General features: G+C 41.6%; 2 protein-coding genes across 3 annotated transcripts in view; one reads left to right on the plus strand and one right to left on the minus strand.

The window, feature by feature from the left end:
- The window catches only part of LOC129766248 (saccharopine dehydrogenase-like oxidoreductase), a 39,442-nt gene extending 35,557 nt beyond the window's left edge, over positions 1 to 3,885 (plus strand). For both annotated transcript variants that reach the window (XM_055766771.1, XM_055766767.1), the window contains exons 2-5: positions 2,172 to 3,039; positions 3,098 to 3,188; positions 3,254 to 3,522; positions 3,589 to 3,885. In XM_055766771.1, the coding sequence (XP_055622746.1) occupies positions 2,213 to 3,039; positions 3,098 to 3,188; positions 3,254 to 3,522; positions 3,589 to 3,685 (1,284 nt within the window). In that variant the 5' untranslated portion in view covers positions 2,172 to 2,212 and the 3' untranslated portion in view covers positions 3,686 to 3,885. The remainder of the gene's footprint in view (positions 1 to 2,171; positions 3,040 to 3,097; positions 3,189 to 3,253; positions 3,523 to 3,588) is intronic.
- A 3,020-nt stretch (positions 3,886 to 6,905) lies between these two features.
- LOC129766233 (phenylalanine--tRNA ligase alpha subunit) lies at positions 6,906 to 8,603 on the minus strand. Its single transcript, XM_055766752.1, has one exon. The coding sequence runs from the start codon at positions 8,494 to 8,496 to the stop codon at positions 7,006 to 7,008; it is 1,491 nt and encodes a 496-aa protein (XP_055622727.1). The 5' UTR covers positions 8,497 to 8,603; the 3' UTR covers positions 6,906 to 7,005.
- Between the last annotated feature and the right edge of the window lie 2,504 nt (positions 8,604 to 11,107).

The raw sequence follows: 11,107 nt of genomic DNA on the forward strand, positions 1-11,107 counted from the left end.
CGGAATGTGAGCAAAACAAAATATCCCTAGTTTTGTCATTCATTGACATTAACATACCAGTTCATTCACTATCAGCATCATTCTCGGACACTGATGAAACGGAGAAAATCGTTGAGGAAGATAAGAAAGTACAGAATGCTCATAATAGTGACAATAAATTAAATTGTTCAAGCATGCAAGGTTTCCGTCTCAGTTAAATTGCTTTCATTTTACATAGTGAATATGCAGTTTCAAATCCACTTGTCAGAAATGCTTCAAAAGAAGAATTTCGATGTAAAAAATACCGTCTTGACTCAAATTTCAAACATTTAATTTTTCTTTTAAATTCTGAACACACGAACATAAAATGGTGGTGTCCAAGATACGACCGCAATGGGAATATTTCGAGCTTCCTTTTGCAAACGGATCATACTATACTATAGGATTAGCGGGTGAAATTGCCAACATCCAGCTTTGGCTGACATAGTTTGCATTCGCTGCTTGGATCGATTCTGCAGAATGCCCCCTCGCCGTCCAAGCCTAAACAATCCTTAGCTGTGAGTGTGCATGCAGATCTTGCTCTTTTGTTGGCATTTCCGCTTGCGCCACCAATTTGCGTTGCCCTTTCGGAGTAACTTCAAAAACAACTGAATAAGCAAGGCACTGACTCAATGAGAAAATCACACACATCGGGATATTGAAAATGAACAGTCACAACATTCCTGACAATTCAATGGCAATGAATAAATGTGAATGAATTCTCTTGACTCGAGCTTTAAGGAAAGCTCAGAGAGCACATAATGAATATGAATGAACACAGTTGTAAATTTGTTTGCCGTCGAATGAATGACAGTAGCATCGACAAGCAAAATAAACGCGTTACACTGATAAAAATATATTTTCAATGTTGCTTAACAAGCTCAATATTTCCAAGCTCTGGCGGTGAGCCTAATCGCGACAAGGTTTGCGTAAAAGCGCTTAAAAATTTGCGGCTAACTTCGACACCGCGAACGACAACTATTCCGACAGTATTTCTTTCAAAAGAACGAGAAGCGAAAAAAGAACGTGTTACGGGTTCAACTGGTTTGTTCAAAGTGAACGTATATTTCATTTGTGGCTGGTGGTCAAGCACGGCAAAGAATCGATAGTTGAGATGATACTGGACAAAAGGCTATTGATTGGGTATCGATTTGTCGTATTGTATGGGATTATCGTATTGTGTGTTAAATTCGAGGGCAATAATCTTTAAGGTGATGCGCTAAACATGGACTTCAACTGTTTTTAAATATGGTTTGAACAATTAGTAACAAACATCACTCATACACCTTTTATCTTTCAAAAGTGATTGTCATACCACTTCTTCCATCCGTAAAAGAAAAATTAACGCTCAGATCATTGCACCCCAAATTTAACACATTCGTTTTCGAAATTTGAAACATGCACACCAGTACAAATGCAGAAATGATGTAATGCAAAAATACAGAAGCGATCTCCACCGGACAGCGTGAAAATCGATACGGTGCCTCCACCGAATAAAATTGCACCACTGTTTACGACATCTTTGTTCGGTTCTACCTTTGTATCGAGCAAAACAACTGTGTCTAACCTCAGAATTGGAAAAGACAGATGTCTGCTAGTTGGAGCAATACTGTGACTTGTATAATGCTGATTAGATTCAATTTGTAGACACATCTCTGACATTTAGAGACATTTCTCAGTTCATTCGCCTCTACGTGAATGCTCTGAAATTGCGAATAGCTTGTTTATACTCAATAAACTGAAAATGAGCGGAGCCTCAATTGCAATATTAGAGGAACCAAATTGTCCGTAGAACGCACGCTACATTTGCTATTTATATTTCATGAGAAAGTGCTCTGTTTTCTGATTTGGCACCATTACTGAAAGACGTAGTCCTGCGTAAAAAAAAATTATGATTTCATAGGTTTCTGTTATTGTAACACATACAAAATAGTTTAAAATGAAGTAACGGACAATTGGGCCTGTCGGGCCGCAGGCTGGGTATAACTGATATAACTACTGGCTGCAAGAGCCAGAAAATCACATACCGTTCTATCCAAGCGACACGTGGGAGCAAACCCCTCGGTAACCCGTTTTCGTGCAAAATGCAAAATGACTAATGCCACCTTTGCAATCGTGGGTACAATCGTTGAAATTCTGGTTTTCACTTTCAGATTCCATTCATTCGTGCTGGGAGATTGCAGACTAGCCAACCATGACTGCCGAACGCCAGCTGGACGTGATAATCTTCGGAGCCAGTGGATTCACGGGTAAACACACAATCTACCAGGGCATTAAGCTGCTGGAAGGTCTCAAATGGGGCATAGCCGGTCGAAGCAAAGACAAGCTGACCAAAGTGCTCACAGAGGTGGAGAAGAAAGCCGACAAGGACTTATCCGAAACGCCGATCATCGTAGCCGATGTGAAGGATCCGGAATCGCTGAAGAAAATGGCTGAACAGTGCAAGATCGTTGTTAACTGCTGTGGACCTTATCGCTTTTTCGGAGAGCCAGTGGTGAAGGCATGCGTTGAAGCAGGCACACACCATGTGGACGTTAGCGGAGAACCACAGTACATGGAGCGCATGCAGCTGCAGTACAACGAACAGGCACGCGAGAAGGGCGTTTACATCGTATCCGCCTGTGGCTTCGATAGCATTCCAGCCGATCTGGGTACGGTGTTTCTCGAGAAACAATTCGACGGAGTCGTCAACTCGGTGGAGACATTTTTGGAGTCATCTAACAAATCTAAATCCACCGGGGGCGCTGTTTTACACTACGGAACCTGGGAATCGGCCATCTACGGGCTGGCTCATGCTAACGAGTTGCGTGAACTGAGAAGTCAGCTATTCCAGACGCGCCTACCCAATTTCCAGCCAAGACTGAAGGATCGTCCACTGGTGCACAAGAGCAAATTTGTGAACAATCGCTGGTGCTTGCCGTTCCCTGGATCCGATCGATCGGTTGTGCTACGTTCGCAAAGGTTCTTCTATGACAACGATAAGAAGCGACCGGTGCAGATGAAGGCTTATATGGCATTTGAGTATGTATGAGAGGAGGGAAAATTATTGTAACAGAGAATAATTCATTGTTATTCACAGTTCAATCTTCCATGTTATAGCAGTCGCCCTGATTGGTGCTATTTTTGCACTTATGACACGTACTAAGCTGGGAAGGCAGCTACTTTTGAAGGTAAATGAAAAGAATCCAATTCTATCGAACCTAATAATTCCATCCTTTTTTTCCATTTGAAATAGTATCCACGGTTCTTCTCGGTGGGCTTTGCCTCACACGAGGGTCCAACAGAAGAGGCTATGGAGAACACCGAATTTGCAATTTCCTTCAAGGGCGAAGGTTGGAACAAGGATGAAGAGATGCTCGAACCATCCGATCAGTACAAGGTCCCCCCGAACAAAAAACTCAAATGCAAGGTTTCCGGAACGAATCCAGGCTACGGTGCTACTTGTGTAGCACTTCTGCTCTCAGCCATTACCATTCTGAAGGAAAGTGACAAAATGCCATTCACGTAAGTTAGGTTGCTTAATTCGTCGACTTGCGTATATATTTTCACCGATGACACAATGGTTTTTAGGGGAGGAGTTTACCCACCCGGAGCTGCCTTCTATAAGACAAACCTGATCGAAAAGCTTTGTGAGAATGGATTCAAGTTCGAAGTGTTGAAGGATTGAGCAAACGGAAGTTGCACCAATTTATGCGCCCGGTGAGGCAATTTTCACTTGCTGTAGGGAATAAGATTTGTCCATTGTTTTTCTTCGGAGGAGAGATATATTACAGCTGCGTGTAAGCAGCAGTACATAATTTATTAACACAATATTCATGTATGCTTGTCAACGTTACTAAATAAAAAACTGAGCTTTTATCTTCTTAACAGTTTTTATTTATATGATTACAATAATGGCCCCTATTATTAGGTGTATCGGTAAGTTTCTTCGGTTTACAACAGTAGACGTAACTTTATTATTCCAGTGAATCAAATTTCCAGACATTCGTTGAAAAACTACTGTCAATGTGCGTCTTTTTCAGTGTATGTCAAAAAATTGAAGCGTAAACAATATAGTTTTTTGTCACTTCGAATATCACTTCGTACCAACGAGAGTTTTTGCGGGGAATATTACTTCATTACTTCAATATGAAGAAAAAAGCTGCGGAAAGTCATCACATTTTGGTGGAAGTTTATGGTGATCATGCTCCAAGTGAGCAAATCTGTCAGACGTGGTTTGCACGGTTTAAAAGTGGTAATTTTGACTTGGAAAACGAAGAACGTTCCGGACCGCCAAAAAAGTTTTAAGATGAAGAATTGGAGGCTTTACTCCGTCACAAACGCAACAAAACTTGCAAGTACACTTGGAGTAGCTCAGCAAACCATATCCGATCGTTGAAAAGCAATGGGAACAGTGGCGTCGATACGCCAGCGTCTTCTTGGCGTAATGGGAAGACGCCTTGTTCGGCCAGAAGACGTACTTCTCATCCGCGTGATGCTCGTTCAGGAAAGGCAGCAGGATTTTAACGAGGCACTCTTCTCGATAGATTTGTTGGTTGATTGCCAGACCGCTCGGCTGAAACCAAGGCTTTGAAATGCCCCGGTCGGAAATGGCGATGTACAACATAACCTTTTCTTGAAACTTGTTCTTGAACTTGTATTTCACTTCAGACGGTGCGGATGACTTGTCGCTGGAGTAGTAATTATCATTTCCTGGAATATGCGTTTTGGACAGCGGAAAATAGCTTTCGTCGTCCAGAACGAAAGACGTCCCGCGGTATTTTTTGGTCATCCACCGACACTGTGACACTTAACCGTCTCTATCTGCTCCTCCGTGTACTCCGGCGACTTCGTCTTCTTCCTGCAGACGATTCCTTCCATCTTGAGGGTCCGATGGATCAATACGTGGGAGCAGCCATATTTCCGGCCGGCGTCACGCAGGCTGGTTGCGTCCTTGTTGTCAAACAGCTTCTTCAACGATGTCTTCCTCTGCTTCGTCATTATCGTCACCGGACGACCACTTCCGACCTTCCGCTCTACGTTCAGGGAACCCAGGACACGATATACCGTACTGACAGGTACATTTTCTTCCTTAAAATGTGCCACCGTGAACTTTTTTCCTTGCTGGAAATGCGTTTCGTAGAACCGTTTCGACGCCATCTTTACTTTGACTAAATTCAAACTAGCAAAACCAAACACACCTACAGATATCTTCTGTATCAGGTTTCCGAGGGAAGTAATTAGTTTATGACCAGAACCAAATCCCATCATTCGACATATCGAACTTTATAGTTTATCAAAACTCATTGGTGACCATTTCAAACGTTTTGGTCATATTAGTTTAACTCGCACGGTTTTCGGATGACCTGCGGCTCAAACATTAGATCGAGATATGAGAAAGGCACGATTACAACTGTAGATGGATGCAATCAGATTAGGTATCCCCAAACTCTAGAATTATGATTTATTTGACCATAGGTAAAGAAATCAAATCAGATTTTTCAAAAATTCTAAATGATGTATCGCTTTTCATTTCTGGATAAAGGGAACTCAAACTCAAGGACATCCAGATTTGTGCCGAAGCCCATGAAAAACCATAGGTAGAGAAAAAAAGGGCAGAAAAAAAAATTAATTTTTGTAGCACTGTATTATTCAAAATGATGACAAAGAAGTGATTTTCTTTTGTACTCAAAATACGGTACAAGTTGATAAAAAGGCGGGACATTCAAAAAGGGTCGAAAAAACGATATGTTTGGTCAGCCTAGTTTATATATGCTAACAAGAATACTATCTCCAGATTTCATACGATGAATTTTTCCAATTACTGCGTCAGAGTTCCCTCTTGAGTTGGCAAACCGATTGGGACACTGCAAGTCTTGGGCGGTGGTTATATTCAATTATTCCAAAGGTTTCTTCGAGAGCCTTTGGCAAGCCAAACCTTTGAACCGGGTTGAACGTAAGTCGTGACTTCATTCGTGTAATGAGTAGACTTATGTCCAATCACTACTCGCTAGATGTGCATCTCCACAGAATAAATCTTGTTCAAAGCAACGTCTGTCGGTGTGGAAACGGTTACGATGACATCGATCACGCGGTTTGGCAATGTACGGATAATTACGCAGCCAGAGGGTACCTTTTGTTTGGGGGGTTTCTGTTGTGTGTTTGTGGGTTCGATTCCCGTTCTGGTCGGGGGAATTTTTCGTCAAAGAAATTTCCTCCGACTTGCACTGTGATCACGCGTATTCTAGAGCTTGCCACTCAGAATGCATTCAAGGCGTGTTATTTGGCATAGAAATCTCAACTAAGTACTAATAAAAATGACGCAAGTAATACTACGTTGAGACGGCGAAGTTCCTCTAGGAACGTTAGTGCCATTGAAGAAGAAGAAGAAGAAGGGTACCTTTTGAATGCCCTTGAAACCCAAGGAAAACAACTCTATGTTCCTGTTAGAGACGTGTTGGGAACTCGCGACATCTGCTATATGCAGTTGATCTATATGTTTGTGAAACGGTCTAGTATAAGTATTCAATGCTTTCGTGTTTTTCTTTTTCGTTATTAGTTATTAGACAGATAGTCGAACACCAGATGCCATCCTTGGTCATTATGCAGAATGCCACAGTGCGTGCGGCAACTCTCAGTTGAGACAATGATACCTCATATCCATATCTCTAACCTGACCCGTCCCACAAAAATTGTTGGCCTTTTAACCTCGAGTAAACCGCGAGTATTCGGTCGAATCCTACTAAACATAGCAATTAGTTGAAACTTTGTATAAACAAACCTTGAATTAGCGGCTCCGAAAGCTTATGCGATTGAGCCTTACAAATAAATAAATTGGAAAAAAAAGAATACTATCTCATCGGAAAAAAATCCAAGGACTGTCACCACGTTAAAACCAATAAAAATCATTATCATGTTTCGCGCTACACTGCTCTCTACTTTTCATTCAATCATTTATGTAGCAAAGTAAACTAAACTCACAAAATTCTTCCAACCCATCCATTCTGCTTAGCGATTCATCCGACAGATCGGTCCATCTTGCACCATTTTAAGATCTATTTTGGGCCCAATCAGATCCCGAATGTTGTTGATGCCGTACTTGATCATCGTGGGTCTCTCCAGCGAGAGACCCCAGGCGATAACGTTCACTCCCTCGGGGACGCCCAGAGGTCGCAACATCTCCGGTCGGAATACACCCGAATTGCCCACCTCGATCCATCGCTGCAAGCCAGGATGGAAGCAGAAAATCTCCATCGATGGTTCGGTGTACGGATTGAAGGTCGGCTTATACTCCAGCTCCGTGATACCGAGCTTGTTGAAGAATGCGTTGAATGTCCCAATGAGATCGCCCAGCGTGATGCCGTAGTCCGCGACTACGCCTTCAACCTGATGAAATTCGGCCAAATGGGTAGCGTCCAGGGTTTCATTTCGGAAGACTTTATCGATGCTGAAGTATTTAACAGGTTTGAAGCCGCCCGACTGGCGGGCGATTTTGTACAACATTCGTGCGCTCACACCCGTTGTGTGGGTTCGAAGAACATTCTTCTGTGCTTCCTCCAGCTTCCAATCGTAACGATAACCTATGGAACCGTCAGTTCCCGACTCATGCGATTCTTTAACAGCTTCGAGCAATTGGAGCGGGAATTTGTTGCTCATTTTTGGGTGGGATACGAAAAAAGTGTCCTGCTGATCGCGCGCTGGATGCTGCTGAGGAACGTACAATGCGTCAAAGTTCCAGAAGCAGGACTCTACAAAGTTGTTAGTTGGCATTTCAGAGAATCCCATCTCAAGGAAAATTTGTCGGAATTCCGAGCGAACTTTCATCAGTGGATGTAGCTGACCTCGCTCCGGTGGAACTCCCAAGGCATCAAAATTATAGGGTTTGAATTTGAGATCTTTCCAGATACCGGATGCCAGCATTTCCACGGTGAGATCAGTTTCCAGCTTTTTTAAACTCGTCGAAAACTCGGGTCCCTTAGATAGCACGAAACTTTTGATGACCGTTTCCGTCAGAATTTTACGCTTCTTATACTCATTCTTAACATTATCCGATATATCATTGTATCGTCCTTCCGCGACAGCCTTACAATGTTCTTTTACCACATCATCTACCTTTTCAACCTTTCGTTTTATCAGAGGCGTGACACCCGACTTATCCATTAGTATCCAGCCGCTAGACATAGCTTTACTGAAACCAACCTTGGCGTTAGGGGAAGTTTTCATCAGTTCCGCTTGGGCGATTCCTTCCTCCGGAATGGCGTTGAAAATCACAGCTTCATGGCTTCCCTTTTCCAGTATTAATTTACCCTCGCCGGTGAGCTCCCAGGATTTTCTAGTCGCTTGAACCGTATGGATCAGATCCGCTGCCGTGGACTCGATGCTCTTCACGGCGCCGACAATTTTCTGATGATCCTCACCGAACACCGACACCAAATCCAACGTATCCACGTCGCCATGCTGCTCAATATATTGAAGGATACGTTCGGTAAGTTCTTGCATGTTTTGGATCCACTTAACGGACGAAATCCGGATGGGCAATCGAAAAATACACAAAACAACGGTGTCACTACGGATTCTACTGGGCGAACTGTCAGTGTGCAACGTGTGAGCTGTGCACGGTGGGTTGGACAAATTTATTTTCGAAATAAACAACAAAACTTGAAAAAATATGTTGCTCATACACACTAAAGAGAAAATATGGAGTTTCGCATGGAGTTTCAAGTTAATCGCGCAGGACATTTCTCCTTTGGACGAATATAGGAGCGTAAGGCTAGGCGCAAATTGAGAAGCGTATAGCGCTCGTAAGCGAACGCGAGACTACCAACACGACTCATACGTGCCACAAACGTAGCGTGGTGGAGCGCATATTGAGTCGCAGTTTGGTGTAAATAACATGCCACTCGCATACAATGACTGATTAACACAGAGTTGCGCGATATATTTATTTACTAACACAATCACCCGACCAGTACAGCCATACAGTGTCAAACCCACGGCGCTATATGATTGTTCACCAACACAACTACCACAACCGGCATGACCAGCACGAGAAACTGTGGTTCAGCCACAGCGTCGCGCGAGTCGTGTCTCACGAGCGCTCCACCATCTCGCGTCATCTGGCCAATTTGCGCCGTTCTATCTGTTTTCATTAGCCACAAAAACAGGCGCTATATCACGCCAAGTTACTCGCGCTATATGCGTCTCAATTTGCGCCTTGCCTAATACTCCTCTCGATTAAAAGATCCAAGTTTTCATGATTTCTTTAATCATGTGTTACCATGCTCAAGCACTTTAGCATACTGTTTACTATTCAACTCTTCAACTGTGTATGAAAATATTTGTAAACTTTTGCAGCGAAGCTTTAAATATCGAATGCAAATATTCGATTTTATGTCGATGACAACTGTGAAAAATTTCTGTGAATACAATGAGCAAAATTTAAACCCAAATTTGAATTGAAAAAAAAATACACGGTGCTACAAATGTTTCCCCTTACTTTTTCAATTATTTTTTATTTGTGTTTAGCGCAAAAGTAAACATCGCAATGTAGTCATCGGTATCCACTGACTCTGCTCACCATCTTTCTGAAGATATCTGAAGAGAATTTGAGAAATCACGCTGAGATGACTTCGGAAAAAGTACTGTTTTAGGCACAACTCTTGACCGACTTCGTAAATCGCAATGCATTGGTAAAACATATGACTGGTACCGTTATCTGGGAGCAAATTGATCAGTGATTTTGTTAGTGTTTTTCATCAAATAACTTATTAAATTGCATAATAATTTATCTTTTTCTGAACAGCATTTTCGTTTCCATTTTTAAGCATTAATAAGAAACGTATTTTGACGTAAACATATTAATTCACAATCAGTTAATTCTTTACGAATTGGAATAGCAATCAGATAGTAACAATTACTTTTCAAACAAGTGAGTAAAACCAATTATACAAAAAGCATAATGAAATATAACTTTTTTGCTTGAATGTTGCGGCTCAGTTTTCTCGAAAACGGCTGAACCGAATTGAATGCAACAAGTTTCATTTGGTGGGAACATGTTTAGGAGCCTGAACATAAAGGGTCTGATTCTCGAATACACTTCACGGTGGAAACGAAATAAACGGCACGCCATTGAACTATGTTTTACGATTTAGTGAAGTGTTGAAGATAATAATGAATTTTCAGGCAGAATGAGCACTTTTCAAATAAAAAATCATTAATGAAAATTAACTTCTTCGTGTCAAACTGGTATTCAATGTGAGTGGAAAACTTTGTTCTCTTCATGTGGTATAATAATCTCATACAAAAATTTTATCTGAAGGTAATTTGATATTATAATGATAAGTTTTAGTGGGAAACTAATTTCGTATCCAGATGTCGACACCGTACCGATATCATCGCGGATACGTTTCATTTCGTTTCCACCGTGAAGTGTATTCGAGAATCAGGCCCAAAATAACACAAAACCCGCCATTTAGAAGCTTCATGATTTTCCAAAAATAGCTTTTTCGTGATTAATTCAAACCTATATGACCTTATTGACGTAAATCGGATATGTTCCGGATCAGGTTTCCGAAGGAAGCGACTACTTCATGACGGGAACCAAATCCCATCATTCGACATATCGAACTTCATGGTTTGTCAAAACTAGCTCATTGGTGATGATTTCGAGGGTTTTGCTCACATTAGGATAACTCGTGCGGTTCCCGGATGACTTGCAGCTCAAACTTTAGATCGAGATATTAGAAGGCACGACTACAACTTTATGTGGATGCTATCAGATAAGGTATCCTTAAACCCTAGAGTTATGATTTATATGACCATAAGTAAAGAAATCAAATCAGGTTTTTCAAAAATTAAAAATGATGTATCGCTTTCCATTAGGATGAAGAGTGTTCAAACTCAGGGACATCCAGATTTGTGCCGAAGCCCATTGAAAACCATAGGTAGGTTATTGACATAATGACAAAGAAAAAAATATTTTTTCTTTATACTCAAAATACGGTACAAGTTCACTAAAAGGGTCGAAAAAACGGTACGTTTGGTCAGCCTATTTTTATCAATGTTGTCGAAAAGGTTCCCACGAAGCGGAAATTTGAGTTTGGAATAGAAA

The sequence above is a fragment of the Toxorhynchites rutilus genome, chromosome 1, assembly GCF_029784135.1.
Source record: "Toxorhynchites rutilus septentrionalis strain SRP chromosome 1, ASM2978413v1, whole genome shotgun sequence".
Classification (NCBI taxonomy): Eukaryota; Metazoa; Arthropoda; class Insecta; order Diptera; family Culicidae; genus Toxorhynchites; species Toxorhynchites rutilus.